We start from the raw sequence: 17,699 nt of genomic DNA, 5'->3' as shown, positions 1-17,699 counted from the left end.
GAAGATGGAGGTGGGAACATGGGAGGCAGCGCCCGCTCTGCTCCGGACCCTTGGGCACTGTTGGGGGTGGGGAGTCCTGGGCGACCCAGGCTGCAGCAGCCCCGCTGGGACGGGATCTAAATCTGCGTCTGAGGGAGCCCTGAGATGGGCCAGCGCCAGGCTTGGTTGGAGGAGCTAATGGGAGGGAGCCCCTGGGAGCCAGGGGCCATCTCCGAACGACCGAGGGCCGTCCTGTGCGAACCGCGGTGCTCGCACGAGTCCAAAGGCATGGACACGGGCGCTGGGCTGCAGTTTCAGGGGCGCAGGCTTCAGCTCTGGGCAAGGCGATGGGGCAGTCAGACTACACAGCTCCCCTGGGGTGGCGAGTCCTCCCTCACCGGGGGGATGGAGCAGAGGCTGGATGGCCAAGCCACCAGGAGGGAGTGGGGCGGGCTGTAAGGAGTGAGTGGGTGTCACGTGCTTTGACCCCCCCTGCAGCTTCTGAGACCCCAGGATTCTGACTCACCTTCCCCTCTGGCAGGCAGGCGCTCTCCGGCCAAGGCCCTCGCCCCCCCTCCACCTCCCAGCCAGGCCTCTGCCCTCTGGGCACTGAGAGGTGGCACCCTCAGGTGTGGCCCAGGGGGAGTGACCCGGCCGAGGTGAGGCCGAGGGCTGGGCCACCCCTCAGTGTCAGGCCAGGAGGGAAAGCTCCTCCCACGCCAGGGGCTTCCCACAGGGGCGGGCACCAGGCATGCAGGGCGGGCCGCCATCCTGGGCTGGGCTTCCTGGCTGCCACTCCCGTTACAGGGGAGCCCGGGAGGCTCCGGGGACCACCAGCACTTCCCAGGTGACCCTCTGGGCACCGGGGTGTTCGTGGGCTGAGCCCCGATGGACCTTCCTGAGCTGACCCCCTGGAGACGTCCCAGGAGCCCGGAGCCGGGTCAGCAACTGCAGGGAGGCCCTGACTGGCCGCAGCCCCAGGGAACCAGCTCTTCTCCAGCCCCGGCCCGACACGGGCCTAGCGGGGCCGGGGGTGTGCAGACTGGCTCACACAGGCGCCGGGACAATCAGCTGCCAATTTCCTTCTTTGAAGCCTCCAGTGATCGCATCCCCAGTTTACAGCGGAGGGATTCACCTTTAGAAGCGGTAAGACACGGACGCACACAGGCGTGTTAATAATAAAAGGCGGAGACCACGGCGCGTGCAGTCCATTTTCTGGGGGAAAGTCACACCAGTTGTCTGTGGTCTTACAGACAGAACGATTGCCGGGCACTGACCCCCGTCCTCTCACTGCTGCCCGCCGGCCGTGCCGCTGCCTCAGACAGCGGCGCTTTCAGTCCCTGCCTCGCCCGTGGCCCCGTGCACGCACAGCACAGCCCTCACGCGCACACATACACCATCAACCTCGCTCACACAAAGCACACACACACACACACGGTAAGAAACACGCCAGCACCGATGATCCTGACTGCGCATGCTGCACACCGGGTGAGAAATGAAGTGCTGAGGGGAGAGAGGAAGGGGGCTGGCCTCCGGGGAAGCTGCCCGCCCTCCTCACGGCACTGTCTCCCTGCCCCAGCTCCCTGGTGGGAAGGGGGGCGCAGACCTCCCAGCTCCCCCCAAAGCGGCACTGAGAGGCAGGTGCCTGCCCTACTCCATCACCACCCCCTGCAGCACTGCCCCCCTCCCCCTGCCCGCCTTCCTCCCCGCCGCCCCAGGCCATTATCTGAGTCTTGGGAGGTGACAAGGGTGGGAGGGGTGGGCCTGGCAGGGCCCCATCCATCAATGTGGGGCTAATCAGGGTGCTCGCCGGCCCAGGATAGTCACTCTCTGGGCGTCATAAACACAGGCCTATGTCTAGGAAGGTGGCTTGGTAACAGACTGGCAGCCAGCGTGGGGGGTGGGGAGGGGGGAGTAGGGGGCGGGGCCATCCAGCATTCTGAGAGATGAAGCGATTTAGGCCAAAGAGATCAGCACAGGGGGTGGGGGGAGAGGCAATCACCACCATCAGGGCTGCCTGGCACGGGGAGAAGCCGTCCCTGCCTCCGCCCCAATGTTTAACCAGAAATGCAGCCTCCGCCATCGACTCAAACCCTCAGAGGGTGTGGAAGTGACCCCACTCCAGCGCCCCCCCCCCCCCGCCGAAGCTCTGGGCAAAGTGGCCCCTCTGTGACACCAAGGCGGTCCTGAGGTTTGGGGGTTCGGGTGGGCCGTGCGCCCTCCTTCCACGCAGCTCCGGGGCGGGGACACTCCATCCCAGGAGGCCCTGGCTGCGCTGCACTGAGACTCCGGCGGGTGGAGCGTGGATGACCCCGCACAGCGGAGGGCCCGGGAGGAATGCCTCTCCGCGTCCAGACATATCAGATGGCTGTGCGCTGAGCTTCCCTCCTAATGAAGCCGGGGCTGGTGAGGCCTGAGCCCACAGGGTGACCTGCAGGGCCCTCCAAGTCCACGCTTGTGCTCGGCCATGACACTGGGCTCGGGCTTTGATCGTTCTGCTCCTGGGACAGGTCCTGGGCTCAGCTGTGTGCGGTGCCGCCCGGCCCAGCCCCCTGGCCGGAACCTGCCTGGGCAGAGGCAGCTCCGGGCCTTTCCTTCTAAGACCAAAGCAGCCTCACAGGCGAACGCCGAGTCCTGTCCCTGCCCCATCCCCAGCGAGGACCCCTCCCTGCCGTGTTTGGGATTCGGGGTGAGGACAGGAGAGACCGAAGCCTTCCAAGCTTAGGATAGGCCTGGCGCAGTGCGTGTGGCTGCCGTGTGCCCCTCTGGGGTCTGGGACAGCCTGAAAGCCTGCTGGGGCCAGACAGGCTATGTACAGCCCTCCCCCCAGTCTCCCCACAGAGGTGGGAGGACCAGGGATGCCCGAAGGCTCGGGGGATGAAAGTGGTAATATCAGGACACTCCTCCAGCACAGCCACAGCAATGCTCCCAGGCACAGGGGCACTGGAGGGCGAGCCAGGGGCTGAGGACGGCTTTCAGTGCTGGGGAGGCATCGCAGCCACAGGACTGAGCGCGGAGACTGATGAGCAGCAGGTAACTCCCCAGGCCCGGGATGCACAGGCTGTCCGCAGCGTCAGAGGGGCAGGCAGGTCAGCGATAAGGAGCTACACAGGGCGGCTACACAGCAGGCAGCCTTCTGGAGGCAAGGTCTGGTGTGCCTCAGGCTTAGGGAGCTGTCCGCCCACCGCCCACCCACGCGGGAGAGGGGCAGCGTAGCCCAGGGTCTGAGCGGGGACAGGGAGCCTGGCTTGCCAGATCGGAACCCTGGCTCTGCGCTGACCCGGCGCGTTAGCCTACCCTCTGCGGGGAGAGAGTGGGGTTCCCTGGCTCTTCCATTGCAAAAAGGGGGAGCACAGGAATACTTTCCATGGGAGTGGTTAGGGAAGTGAAAAAAGTTGTTGAGTGACCAAGAACTCTTGATAAAAGTTTTCTATTCTTTAAAAAATAAAGTATTTTTTATTGATTTCAGAGAGGAAGGGAGAGGGAGAGAGAGAGAGAAACATTGATGATGAGAGAGAGTCGTTGATTGGCTGCCTCTAGCACGCTCCTCACCGGGGATCGAGCCTGCAACCGGCACGCGCCCCGACCACCGTGACCTCCTGTTCCCTAGGTTGATGCTCAACCACTGAGCCACGCGGGTAAGTTTGCTCTTATTATAATCACCAACTGTCCAAACAAGCGCCACGCGGCCACCTAGCACGCACTCCCAGCCCAGGGCAGGCCGACCGCGTGGGCCTGCGGACACGGCCCTGTCGGGAGCCGCCTCATGGGGAAGCCAGCCCAGGCCCGGCGAACTCTGCCGCCAGCCGCAGAGCTACTGGCCCTGGTGCTGCGGCTCTGGGAGGAGAGGCTCATCCCCAGCTTCACACCGGCGGCTTTGACCTCAGTGCTTAGATGTGAGTACAGGGGGGCGGGGTGCTGCGGGGAGGCGTGTGCACAGGCGCTGAGGCGGGAGCAGGGGCGCAGGGCTGGCCAGTGGGCCTGGCCACGCACGAGGGCAGGGGAGGTGAGGCAGGGAGGAGCAGCGACACTGCTGAGGCTGCGTGTGTCTCAGGTGAGCGCACCCCAGCAGCAGTGTGGGCAGAGCGGCCTGAGAGCCAGGGCTTGGAGGGCTGCTGCTGCCAGCCCCCCCCACCCCCCCACCCCCCCCCTGCAGCGGGAGCCTCAAGGGGCAGCCAGGCTGGATTCGGAGGCCCCTTCTTAACCTACTTTGTCCTGGCAGCTCACAGCAGCTGCCCACAGACCCGAGGAGTGAGGGAGGGTGCTGGTCAGAGAATGGGGTTCCCGAAGGCAGCCTCGCCAGCCCACATGGGCTCCTCTCCAGACCACGGACGGCCTCGTGGGGGGCCAGTACAGGCCCCTGGCCCCCCTCTCCCGGGCAGGGCCAGCCTCGGGGCTGCAGGTTGGCGCTCCCGTCTCTGCTGACTCCTTGGAGCCAAGCTGGGGGCCGGGCTGTGTGGCCTCAGGGACAGACCAAGTCGCCCCCGCGCCATTGGAGACGGCGCTCACGCTCCTGCGGAGACGGGCCGCAGAGGGCCAGCGGAGCTCTGCTCTTGCCTCAGTTTTGCTGGTCATTGCTCACCCGAGGATATTTTTCTACTGATTTCTAGGGAGAGCAGAAGGAAGGGGGAGACAGAGTGAGAGAAACATCGATGTGAGAGACACATCAATTGGTTGTCTGCCGTCTCATCCTGACCTGGCGTCTGGGCCGGGAGGAGCCTGGACCAGAATTGAACCTGGGACCCTTTGGTCCGCGGGCCGACGCTCTATCCACCGAGCCACACTGGCCAGGGCTCTTGCCTCACTTTCTCATGGCGACGCCCGTGAGCCGGGTGTTCTGGTGGCCAGCAGGCGTGTGGAGTCGCAGGGGAAGACAGATAAAGTGGGGTGGGGAGGACGCAGGCAGGAGGAGGTGCAGGACCGCTGAGAACAGTTTTGCCTGCGGAAGGAGGAGCCCTGAGCTGGAGCCCGAGGTCCCTCTCGGTGATGTGGGCGTCTCTAGGCCTCGGGGAGGGCGTGGGACCAGGAGGCCCTGCCCAGGCTCCCAGCTGGTGAGGCCGCAACTATGGGGGAGGGAAGACGCTGCCCCGGGAGGTCCCAGGCCCCCACCCCCTTCTGCACAGAAAGCAGCCAAGATGGAGGCCACGGCGAGGCTGGCAGGCTCCACCTCCGCTAGGGCTGCCCCAGGGCCTCCAGGCCGCGGGCATGGGCGGGGTGCTGGCTCCCACGCCCAGGACTCTCCTCTGAGCTTCTGGGCTGGCTCCTTCCAGGGAAGGCAGACTCCCAGGGCCAGGCCAGCGGAGCGCCTGTCCCGGTCGCCTCAGGCCGGAGCGGAACTGAGGCTCCAAGGGGACAGGGGAGCCCGGGCTTCCAGGTCTGGAAGCTCCAATTCCAGGGGTGAGGAGGGGGCGGGACTCCACTTAAGTCCATCGATCACACTCCCAACGGGACACTCTCTCGTGCCCGTGGCCGCTGGCCTGCTCTGCCGCCCGGGCTGTGCCTGCAGCCGCGTCCCAGCGGAGCCACCAGCCACCAGCCAGCGGAACTAACGTCCTCTAATGCGAGCCGGGCGAGTGGCAGGGCAGCGTTTACGGTCTGTGGCTCGGTAATGAGACTCCTCATAAACTGGGAATAAAACTGGGGTCTGCTAGAATGGATGGGGGGCGGGCAGGAGAGGGCGCTGGCTCCACCTGCCACACCTTTCTCCTCTCCCTCCTCCCCACGCCCCCCCCCCCCCCCATCCGTGCTTTCTGGGCACTGTTCTACTGGTCTCTGCCCAGTACCAGGCCCACACCCGGCCTGGGCCTGCCATACCCTGGACTCTGTGCCCACACTCCAGGGGCCCTGTCTTTATCTCAGGCTGGATCCCGGGGACACCCTCCCCGTGGCCCCCCTCTGTCGCTGGACGGCTTGTATTCTGCGAGCCTGGGATGGGGGCCCCACAGTCACTCTGGCTGCGTCCCCCTCCAACCATGTCCTCAACTGACCCCCTTGTTCCCCCAGGAGCTGCCATGCTCCGGCGTGTGTGTGTGTATGTGTGTGTGTCTGTGTGTGCATGTATATGTGTGTATGTGTATGTGTCTGTGTGTATGTGTATGTGTGTGCGTGTGTATGTGTGTATGTGTATGTGTGTGCGCGTGTATATGTGTGTATGTGTGTGCGTGTATATGTGTGTATGTGTGTATGTGTATGTGTGTATATGTGTGTATGTATGTGTATGTATGTATGTGTGTGTGTGTGTATGTGTGTGGGGGGGGCGGCTGGCGGAGCAAGGGGCCTGTCACCGAGCTCACCCCGCAGGGCCCGCCTCCTCAGAGGCGTCTGTCCACTTAGCCCTCCCGTTCCCTCGGCTGCAGGATCTGGGCGCGCGTGGCCGCACGGTGAGGCGATAGCGAATGCCGGCCGCGGCCTCACCTTCCTCCCCGGGAAATGGGGGAACGTCCAACGCCTCTCACTCAGGGCCACCCAGGGGCTCGGCTGAACGGGAGGAGAACGCACGGAAGGTTTGTTATGGCGAAAGCGTCCACCTGCCACCGGCACAGAGAGGCCTTCTCAGCGAGAGGGGTGCCTGGGAGCAGCTCACCTCCTGGCTGCACCTTCTCACTGAATGAGATGGCACCAGGCACGGCTGGAGAGGGGTCCTGTGGCCCGCCCTTCCCAAAATGGGGACCTCTGAGGGGAGGCGGGGCTGGTCCCAGGCCCCCCTGCCAGCCCCGGCTGCTGCCACGGCGAGCACTCCAGATGGTCAGCGGTGCCTAGCAGGCCGCAGCCTGGGAGAGGTGGGTGCTGGGGAGAGCCCTTGGGGGTACAGAACAAAGGCTGCACAGCACCCGATGCCCGTGCAGTACCAGCCACCTGGCTGCAGCTCCACCATCACTCCAGGTGGGGGCAGGGGGCCGGGGCTCACTGCTCACAGCAGCTCCTGGTTGGAGAGAGGGAAGGGAGGTGGCAGTGGGGAGGCAGCGAGTTGCTCTTTCTCCAGGTCGTGCAGAGTTGGCACTGCCCAACTGCCCGCAGCAGAGGGGATCGGGACACTCAGAGGAAAGGGGGAACAGGAGCAGCCACCACTCTCACTACACTCATCACATGCCTGGTGCTGTGCTACGCACGTTTCATAATTATTGTTGCTCTAGTCTCCACAGGCCTCTTTTGACATCGGCATTAATGGAAACCCATTTTACAGATGGGAATACTGAGGTCTACAAAGTGACTTAACCAAGTCCACTCAGCTAGCAATTGGCAGAGCTGGGATTCAAATCCAGTGCGCTAGGCCCCCTTTGCTGTCTCACGGTGCCAGGCAGCCACACGGGGGAATCTCCAGGTCGCAGGGCGGGGAACAGAGCTACCTGCGGCTCCCTTTGGACGAGGCCTCGGGCCACTGCTGCTCTGCCCGGATGGCTATGGAAGGCAGGGACGCCGCAAGCCCCCGAGAACACATGCCCACCGCTCCCGCCCCTGCTCCAGGGTAAACCGTGGGAGCATCGTCTCCCTGGAGAGCCCCCTGCGTGCTGTCGGGAAGCCTCTCGGGTCTCCCTGTTGCACTGAGTTCCTGCTTGCTGGTGGAATGGCTCAGGGTTTGATGTTGGGTAAGATGTGTTTTCTCCCATTTCCCCCCTTTTGCCATCTCCCAACTCCAAACAGCACAACAGTATCCCGAGCTGACAGAGTTACTGGGCCTGGGGTGCTCTCTTCAGCTCAGGGCATTTCCCTGCAAGATGATCCCTGCTCAGCTCTCACATTACCTCTGCCCCCGCCAGCACATCTGCTGCCGCCCTGCAGCCTGGTCTCGGGAGAGGGTGGGCACCATGGCAGGAAACAGTTGCAGCGGAACTTCAGACAGGGTGCTGGGCTCCAGGACAGCCCCCACTCCTCGCCCTCATTCCCACTTCCCTTTCCCACGGGGGCCGCCACCGTCTGCTGCCTCAGGCACGTGCTGGGCACACAGACGGTCTGCAGGGCTGGTCAGGGGGCACCAAAGCCTACATGCACCCCCTTCTCAGACGCCCAGAGTGCGCCACCTTTCCCCTCCGAGGACGCCTCTCCAATATCTGTGCAGGAAGCAAAGGCGCTGTTAGTAGCTGAAAACCTGTCTCTGAGGTCCCTCCCCACCGTGCGGGTCCGAGAGTCGGGGCACAGCTCTGCTTCAGAGGCTGCGGAGAGAAGACAGCCTCTCCAGGGAAGCACCTCCCGCGGGGATGCAGGCCCGTCACGGCCAAGGGCAGAGCACAGGAAGGAAGCCCGCCCAGGCCTCCTGCCCCTCCAGGACCTGGCAGCCCGTCGGGGGAAGGAGCTGCTCGGGCACATCCCTCTCTCCTCCCAGGGTCACCCTCTCTGACCCGACGCGAACACAGACATCACCACTGAGGCTCAGAGTCACTCACCGAACCCTCGTTGGGAAGAGAGGCCACCTGTTCTGTGAGGATATACTTGACGTGTGACCCCAGTCGCATGGCGACCCACAGACAGTAGCACATACACCTCCTGTCCCAGGCCCCACGGCCACGCAGGGAATGCGGATAACCAACACAAGTATACAAAGTATACAAGAATACAAAATATACAGAGTACACAAGTATACAAGATATACAGAGTACACAAGTACACAAGATATACAGAGTACACAAGATATACAGAGTACACAAGTACACAAAATGTACAAAGTACACAAGTACACAAAGCCTACACTCTGCCCACTCTACACTGGTGGTGAGACCGTACGGAAACATTACAACTACACCCCACGGCTGGCTACCGTGCATTCTAGCCCGGCACACGCTAACATCCCAGGGAGGAGCCGTTCAATTTACCAGACTAACCAGGAAAGACGCTCGGGGAAATCGAAGGGACATTCACACCTCCCTTGGGTGTTTTCTGTTTGTGATGAACAACGAACATTAGTCAGCTGAGAAGCAATGGCAGTACCACAGGCACAGCAGCTGGGGCTCCCCCTCGGCCCCCGCCCGGCCCCCGGACCTGGCCGTCACACGGGGTGCTGGCACACCCCCGAGTCAGATAGTGGCCGCGTGCAGCACTGAGAAACGGGGAGAGGAAAGTGAGCCAACACCCTGACACCCCACGTTTCAAAGGAGCCCCCAGGACAGTGAGCTCTGCCCAGCTGCGGAGAAGGGGCAGGCTGTGGCCAGAAGGCCTTCTGAGGGTATGCACGACACCTGGGCAGTGCTTTCCTTCCAGACAAAAGGTTTGGGGAAGCCAATTAGGGAGGGTGTGGCACAGGTGGGACACAACGCTGCACCTGCTCCTAAGGCGGGTTCTCTGCCTCCTCCGGGCTCTCGGGTCCCTCTTGGGTGGAGCCCCGCTGGCTCTCCTGCAGGGAGACTGTCAGCCGGTGGGGCTCCACCCCCACCCGGCAGTATCGGCCGTTGGAAATGTCCTGTGTGGACACTCCAGTGTCCAGATCCGGGATGTTTTGAAGTCAGGGGCCAACCCTCCACCCGCGGCTCCCTGAGCCCCTCCCCCGGGGAGGCTCCTCTCCTCACCCCTCCAGGCTCAGGAGACCCCAGAAAAGACCCATTGTGTGGCTGCTGAGTCCCCTGAGAGAAACAGCAGCAGGCAGTCAGGAAGGCTGGGCATGGCGGAGTGGGCAGAGGGGGCAAGGTCTGGGCCTGTGGGCCTCAGTCCAAGTGTCAGGAGGCCCTGCACATCCACACTCCTTCCCAGGGGCCAGGGCCCAGGCACTCCACAGCCACACAATGACAACCAGGCCCGCAGCCCGAGAGCTCAGGAAGCGCTCTTCTGGCCCGGGTTCCTTCTCTGCATCCCACCCCTCCATCTGGATTTTTGGTGTGTGTGGGGGAGTGTCCGTGCTCGAACCCTGACACTGTCCCCTCTCTGCTCCTCCTTCCTGAGTTGGGTGGAGCAGCAGGGCAGGCCTCCAAGCCCCCAAAGCAGGAATTACTCACTAGGCACCCCAAGTCTGGGGGAAGACATAACCAAAGGAGGGGAGCATGGGGGTGAGTGGTTCCCCCTCCCCTTAGGGGACCCAAGGTTAGGGTACCCCTAGTGTGCCAGACCCACTGGAGCCCCAGGGGTCTCCTCTGGCTGGGCTCGGGTGGGCGATATGGGGTGAAGGGTTCCCAGGGTCGGGAGAATTTCCTGGCTGCTACCCAAGGAGGCTCAGTGTGAGAAAAGACCCTCATTCCCTCCAAGGGAGGGGGAGATGGGGGCTCCATCAAGCCCCTGAATGGGCAGGAACGCCTACCTATACGCCCAGGAACTTCCCCTCCCCCCACCTAGCAGGGAGCACCCACAGGCCCAGGAGTGGGGGCGCCGGCCTCCACAAAGTGCTTTAGGTGCCACTGGCCACTCCCCGAGGTTGTGAGGCTCGGGCAGGGGGCTGGCGGCGGACGAGGCACAGACAGGAATGGCGCGGGTTCCTGCCTTCCCTGAGGTACCCCAGCCCCGAGGTCGGCGGCCAGGCTGGGTCCCAGGAACCACCTGCCCCTCGGGAATCTCGCCTCGGTGGCGGCCAGCCGCGCCCGCGATCTCAATTCTCGCCCCCGGGGAGCTGATCGCTACTCGGACCCGTCATTCTGCCAGCCTAAGGCCACGGCCACGTGCCCCGGCCAAACCCGGCCCCTGCCCCCAACGCCCATCCAGCCACAGCGGGGGTGTCTCCGGGGTCCTCCCGGGGAACCCCCACCCCCCGGCGCTGGAGTCCCAGCCACCCCGGGAGGCGCGCGGCTTCCCCAGGGACGCGAAGGGTTAAATCCAGGCGCGCGGACTCGGTGGGATTAGCCTCCTAAACGCATTTTCCAGTCCATTCCCGGCACTGAGCGCCCAGGCGAGTCCCGGCCTCCGCCCCCGTCCTCCCTGTCGGCGGGGCGCCGCCGGCCACCCCCGGGAGAGCTTCCGGTGAACTCGTCGGCTGCCTGCCCGCCCGCACTTCAAGGAAGGGCACCCCTGGGAAAGTGGGTCACGCGGCCACCTGGCCGGCACGAAGCCGAGGCGCCGCCCCCCTGGGGAAAGCCCCCCAAACTGGGAGCGGAACCCGGAGGGGAAGCGCAGCCCCGCCGTGGCCGGGAGAGGGGCCGCAGGTGGGGGGCGGTGTCGGTGCCGGTGTCGGTGCCGCAGTCGCGGCTCCACGCGCTCGCCGTGGCGCGACGCGGTGCGGGAAGCGCCGGAGCGCCCGGCACAGCCAGGCAAAGGGGCCCGACAAAGAGAGGCAGCCCCCCTGCCGCCCCCCAGCCTGCAGCCCACCAGCGGGGGGACAGACAGACGGACGCCTCCTCCGCGGGGCTGGGTCTCCGTGCGGAGAGGCGATTACGGCGGCTATTTTGCATTTATGTAACAAGCAGTGTTTCCAAACGGCCTCCCCAGCTGAGAGCCGGGTATTAATAAATAGGACGCGATTACATATTATTTTTGTGGAAAACTGGGCGGACTGAGCGCTCTCTAGCTGCACACATTTGCATCCCACCAGTGCCCTGCGGGGCAGGCTGCCCGGCCTCCCGTCCACCCCGCCGCGCCCCCTCTGCCCTCCCCGTCCCTAAACCCTGACCCAACTTTCCTGGTTCCTTTCACTCCCTACAACCCAGACGCGCCCGCCATCCAGGCATTGAATGGGGAAAAATTAATAATAAAAAGGCAGCGCTCACCTGGGAGGAAGAAGGCTGCCAAGCCGAGAGCGAGTCCCCACCAGCGTCCAGCCTCGTCCGCAAGCCCTCGCGGAGCCATCGGAGCCCGGAGGTCCGGCGAGGAGAGCGCTCCTCGCCCCAGAAACCGGCCGGAAGACGAAGGCGATCAGGGCCAGCCGGCGCGCTCCGAGGATCCAGGTCCGCCGCGGCGGTGGCCGGGGGCGGGCGCGCGGGGAGCGCTCGGCGCGGCGCAATCCAGGCCTCGGCCGCCGGCAGCTCAGAGGCTCGGCAGATGCCCGCCGCCAGTAGCACCAGTCATGCCCCTCTCCTCGCTCTCCGCCCCGCGCCGGTCCCGCCCTCTCCTTCCACGCAGAGCTCAGGAGAAGGGACCCACCCCCGGCGCGGCGCGGCGCGGCTGCCCTGCTGCTCCGCTGCCCGGGTTCCCGGCCCGGCGCGCTCACGCCCTCCCGCTCGGCTCCAGCGTGCAGGCGTCCAGGGCCGGCGTCCTTAGGGCCTGTGGTGGCGGGGCGTGGGCCCAGGCGGCGGTGGGCGTGCGGGGGCTCAGGCCCAGGCGGTGGGCGCGCGGTGCGGCGGCCGGATGCCCGGGCGGCTCGGGGGGGGGGCGATCTGCGCGCCGACAGCCAGCCAGGTGCGCGCTCCGCCGGCCGCGATCAGCACAATGTGGCGCTGCCCGGGCGCCGAGGGAGCCGCGCGCCTCCTCTCGCTCTTTCTTTCCTCGCCGGCGCCGGCCTCTCCCCGCTCGGCCGTGATGTCAGGGGGGAGGGGTTAGCGTTAACCCTCCCGGCGCCGCGCCGATCTCCGCGCGGCTGCTCCCACCTTCCGGCTGCGGGCAGAGGCGGATCCCAGCGGGGGCCGGGGTCCCGCCCGGGCCCACTGGCTCCGGAGATGCCCCTTCCGCCGCCTGCAGCCCGGAGAGGGCGGGGGCCCCCGCTCAGCCGCGGGAAAGGCGGGCAGTGACCCCTGGCGGCCGGCGCCGGGGAAGCGCTGTGCCGCGGGTGGGGTTAGCCGGGGCGGTGCGGGGTGGCGGCCGCGGAAAACTGGGTCTATTCCTGTCGCGGCGAAACGGGCTCCCCAGGCCCTCCGCTCCGAGCCTGGCCCCGTTTTACACCTGGGGAGACAAAGGCCCCGACGGGTAAGGCGGCTTGCCCAGGGCGCAGGGCAGAGCGTGGCGGCTCTCTGGGACTGGAACCCAGGGCCAGAGCCCTGGCACCGCCCTGACGCCCAATGGAGAGGCCGCCTGGCGGGACCTGCTGGGAGCTGAGGGGAAGCGGGTGGGGGCGGGAGTAGCGGGTGAGATGGGGCCACGGAGGTTTCTGGTCTTTTCCAATCCCCGCTCCCCACAGGGGTTCTTTTTCTAAAAACCGAGCCCTCACTCCCCAGATAGAGCGTCGTGTGGAGCTCTGGTCCCTCTGCGGCACCGTCGTTGTGAGCTTTGCGGGGACCGTCCCGCCAGTGTCGGGGCAGACCCTCCTGCCTCGCTCACCACATCCGGGTGGGGTGGGCTTCCTGCCAAGGCCCCCAGCCCCAAGCCTACCCTCCTTCTCTCTGGACCTCCCATTCTCTCTTCCAGCAGGAGACAGACAGACAGACAGACAGACAGACAGACAGACAGGGTTCCCAGGAAGAGGAGTCTAGTTCTCCCCGGGCACTGGGCCAGAGGATGCGCCCTTTGTCCATTGCTGCCTTTGCCATGGGCAGGAGCGTGGGGAAGTGGCTGTGCCTCATACATGTACATTCTCCTCTTCCGGAGGAGACAGAGCAGGAGGTGGGCAGGGGGGTGCCGCTGTCCCGCCCCCTCAGACCTGGCCTGGAGTGTCTGGGGTTCGGTCTGAAACCATCTATACTAATAAAAGGGTAATATGCTAATTAGACTGGACATCTCCCGGATGTCCTTCCGGACAAAGCCACGGTGGCAGGGGCCAAGGCAGAGGTGGTTAGGGGAGATCAGGCCGGTAGGGGGGAGCAGTTAGGGGGCAATCAGGCTGGCAGACAGAGGCAGTTGGGGTGATCAGGTCGGCAGGCAGAGACGGTTAGGGGTGATCAGGCCGGCAGGGGAGCAGTTAGGGGCATCAGGCTGGCAGGCAGGTAAGCGGTTAGGAGCCAGCAGTCCCGGATTGTGAGGGTGATGTCCAACTGCCAGTTTAGACCTGATCTCTGACCGGCAGTTGGACATCCCCCAAAGGGTCCTGTATTGGAGAGGGTGCAGGTCGGGCTGAGGGACCCCCCCCCTCCCATGCACGAATTTCGTGCACCAGGCCTCTAGTTTAAATATATTTTTATTAGAGGCCCGGTGTATGAAAATTCATGCACTGGAGGAGGTCCCTCAGCCCAGCCTGCACCCTCTCACAGTCTGGGAGCCCTCAGAGGCAGGAGGCGACCCGGCGATCAGGGGAAGGCAATGCCCCCATCATATCTCTGCTGCTGCCACTGCCGGCAGTGCAAGCCTCGGCCCGCCCTGGTTACCTGAGCCTCGGGTGGTGCTGGGCGCCTGGGCAGCTGCCATCTGAGGTTTTGCCTGCACCTCGGGCTGGCCCTGTGCGGCTGGGCGACTGAAGGGACTAGGCTTCGCCATCTTGTGGCTGTGGGCGCCGCCATCTTTGAGGGCAGGGCAGTCAATTATCATATTCCCTCCTTATTGGCTGTGGGCACTGCCATCTTTGCGACAGCGTGAGGGTCAATTAGCATATTCCCTCTTTCTTAGATAGGATTGATTTCAGAGAGGAAGGGAGAGGGAGAGAGAGATAGAAATATCAATGATGAGAGAGAATCATGGATCGGCTGCCTTCTACACACCCCACACTGGGGATCGAGCCCACAACCCGGGCATGTGCCCTGACCAGGAATCGAACCGTGACTTCCTGGTTCATAGGTCCATGCTCAACACCTGAGCCACGCTGGCTGGGCTGGCTAGAGCATTTAGCTTGGCACTTGCGCACCTCCATTACCTGTATCCAATGCGACCCTACATTCTTGTTAGCAAGCACTTGCCAGGCTTGCACATGCAGAGACATGCCCTTGTCCTAAGGCACTCGATGCCCTGGGGGCGGGGAAAGGCACACAGTGGTGTGTGTGCTTAGACGGGCACAGCATTTGCTGGGTCTCAGAAAACGTGCCCAGATCCACAGGGAGGTGGGGGTCTCCACAGGGCTGAGTCAGTCACCCATCAGACGGGCATGCCCTGCAGGGAGGCACTGAGGGGCTGGATTGAGGGCAGCTTGGTCAGCATGTAGAAGGTGCAAAGGCCAGCAAATGGTTGAGGCCTGAGCGAGGCCCCACGTGGTTGGCTGCAGCCTGAGCCTGACTTGGGCAAAGGAGAGGCCTGCAGAGCCATGAGTACCAGGCAGCCACTGGGAAGGTTACCCTGGGCAATGCCTAGTCAGGATCTGTGCCCAGCCTGGCAGCTGGCACCTCCCCGTGGCTCTCCATGGACTCCACAGGCCAGAGCTGCGTTGTGGTCGTTGCTGTGGTCTCGGACTCTGCCTGGCGTGTTGTAGGAGTGAATGGATGGATGTGAGGGCACATCCAGGATGCACCCATGTCTGTTCACTTCCTGCTCATGTCTCACCTCTCCCTGTCGGTGAGGCTTCTGTGATCTTCTGCTCTTAAATGGGTGTCCAGAGCGGGTGTGTGTGGGCATTGGCATGACTGCCGGGTGGGGTGGGGAGAGGAGATGAAGGCAAGTACATGAGACAGCATGGTCACCCACGCGTCATCTTTAAAAACAAGCCCCTAAAACATGCAAAGCATCAGCCAGGTGTGTGTGTGTGTGTGTGTGTGTGTGTGTATGTATATGAGTGTGTGTGTGTGAGTGTGTGTGAGTGTATGTGTGTGAGTGTGTATGCATGTGTGTATGTATGTGTGGATGTGTGTGTATGTTTATGTGTGTATGTGGGTGTATGTGTATATGCATGTGTGTGTATGTATGTGTGTCTGTGTGTGAGTGTGTGTTTATGGGTGTATGAGTATATGTGTGTGTGAGTGTATATGCATGTGTGTAAGTGTGTAAGTGTATGTGTATGTGTGTGAGTGTGTATGTATGTGTGTCTCTCTGTGTGTGAGTGTGTGTATGTGTGCATGTGAGTGTGTGTGTCTGTGTGTGTCTGTGTGTGTGTGGTGGGTTTACTCAGAGAGTAAATAGAGGTCTGTTGGGCACCTACTAGCGAGGTGCTGAGGGAACAAGAGTGAGCTACAGCTAAGTCCCCCCTCAAATAACCGGATTATCATAGGGTGGGAGGCCCCTGCCAAAGGCAGCCACCGCCGCCGGCCTCCGCAGGGGAGTGAGCGCCTCTCGCGGAGATCAGGGAAGGCTTGTGGACGAGGTGACATTGGCGGGAGCCCCGAGGGTGGGTCAGATTGGAACGAGGGAGACCTAGGAGAGAATTTTGGCGAAAGGACTGCACTCACTGGGAGCAGCTGGGCTGCGCTTTCGCTTTCGGATGAACCTGGCGGTAGGTGAGGACCGGCAGGTAGGAGGAGGAAGTGGAGGAGAGATGTCCTGCAAGTCCAGGGAGGAGGAATCGAATGGAGGAGGAAGCTGCCCGCAGGGCCTGGCGCTGCAGGAAGCAGTGGGGATCGAGTGGGTCTTGGGAAACAGTGACAGGAACACTCGGACCTTGGAGAGAGTGGTGTTGGGCGCGGAGCAGGGCAGAACCCAGACCAAAGTGCCAGGAGCAAGTGGGATGCCGGAGCAGAGGCAGCTGGCGCGCGCACTGCTGAGGCGCCTGGTGGCGGGCAGATGAGCAAAATGGAGCAGAAGCTCGGAGACGGTTAGCGTCACACACACCCAGGGACTTGTTCTCTCCTTCGCTGGGAAATGAAAGCTGCTGAGTCTCTCGTAAGCAGAGGGCGAGGGGTAGACAGAAGACTGGAGAGGCAGGGTTGGAAGTGAAAGCGTGTGCTGCAGGGTCAGCCCGGAGGAGGCTGGGGTGGGGAGTGAGGGGGGAGGAGGGTCGGCCTGGGAAGGTAGAGGACTCACCCTTCTCTGAGCCTGGAGGGAAGGCGGAAAGTGCGGGGAAGATGGAGGCGTGGGGCAGAAGGCAGGGGAGTTAGTGATAAGGTCGCTGCAGGGCAGGAGGATGGAGGCTGCCTGCAGAGACAGCATAGATGGCGGCTTCGGCTCTCAGACAGGGAAAGCCGAGGGTGGTGGGGAGACGAGCCAGCCGCCTTCCAGGCCCGCAGGGAGAAGGAGCAGTGTGGTCTGTGTGCTCCACAGAGAGGAATCAGGGTTCGTGGGCACCTGGGCTGGGGAAGTCGGTTTTGATTTGTTCCAGGGAAGAGTATCTGGGGAGCACTCCCTGTCCCTTGTCATTTGGGGTCCTGGGCCCCACTTACCAGGGGCCCCATCGATGGGATTCTTGCTGGGGAGGGTTGGCCAGGTGCACGCACGTTCCCTCAGAGCCAGGCGACTGCAGAAAGGACACCCATTCACAGGACAGGCCCTTGGCCCTTCAGCGGACGAGTGGATAAAACGCTGGGGCACATTTACGCCGTGGAACACTGTGCAGCAGTAAAAGAGAAGGGTCTCTTACCCTGTGAGACAGCATGGAGGGGCCTGGAGAGTGTCATGCTGAGTGACATAAGCCAGTCAGAGAAAGACAAGTGTCACTGATCTCACTCACATGTGGAATCTAAGGAACAAAATAAACTGATGGACGGAGTGGATCCAGAGACATGGAAGCAGGGAACAGAGTGCGGAATCTCGGAGGGAAGGCGGGGCAGGGCGGGTGGGTGGGAGGTGATCAACCAAGGACCTTGTGTGCACATATGCATGGCCCATGGACACAGACCGTGGGTGGTGAGGGCCTGCGGCAGGGGCGGGGGAGGGGTCAAGGGGGAAAGGGGACACTTTCAACAGCAGAGATTTTAGAAATAAATAAACAAACAAACATAAACCAAGGGCTGGCACTTGGCTGCATCTTCTCTCCTGCCCGTGGCCGGGCAGCGGCCAGCCCGGCTCCGCCCCGAGGAAGCTGGGCCCTGGGAACTGCCCTGGAGCCCCTCGGTGCCCGCGGGCTCTGCCGGGGGTGGGGGTGGCAGCCGGGCCTGGGAAGGCCCGCAGTCCACACAGCGATGACTCCCCCTGACCATGCCTCGGCCCCCCACGTC

At 63.5% G+C, this 17,699-nt stretch overlaps 1 protein-coding gene across 1 annotated transcript in view; it reads right to left on the bottom strand.

Annotated features, from left to right (window-relative positions):
* NECTIN1 (nectin cell adhesion molecule 1) overlaps nucleotides 1-12,485 on the bottom strand; it is a 62,518-nt gene extending 50,033 nt beyond the window's left edge. Inside the window, exon 1 of the mRNA XM_059707634.1 lies at nucleotides 11,595-12,485. Coding sequence (XP_059563617.1) covers nucleotides 11,595-11,673 — 79 coding nt within the window. The 5' untranslated portion in view covers nucleotides 11,674-12,485. The remainder of the gene's footprint in view (nucleotides 1-11,594) is intronic.
* Nucleotides 12,486-17,699: the final 5,214 nt, after the last annotated feature.

Source organism: Myotis daubentonii, chromosome 9 (genome assembly GCF_963259705.1).
Source record: "Myotis daubentonii chromosome 9, mMyoDau2.1, whole genome shotgun sequence".
Taxonomy (NCBI): Eukaryota; Metazoa; Chordata; class Mammalia; order Chiroptera; family Vespertilionidae; genus Myotis; species Myotis daubentonii.
Note: the sequence above shows the minus strand (reverse complement) of the source record. Positions and strands in the feature narration are given on the sequence as shown.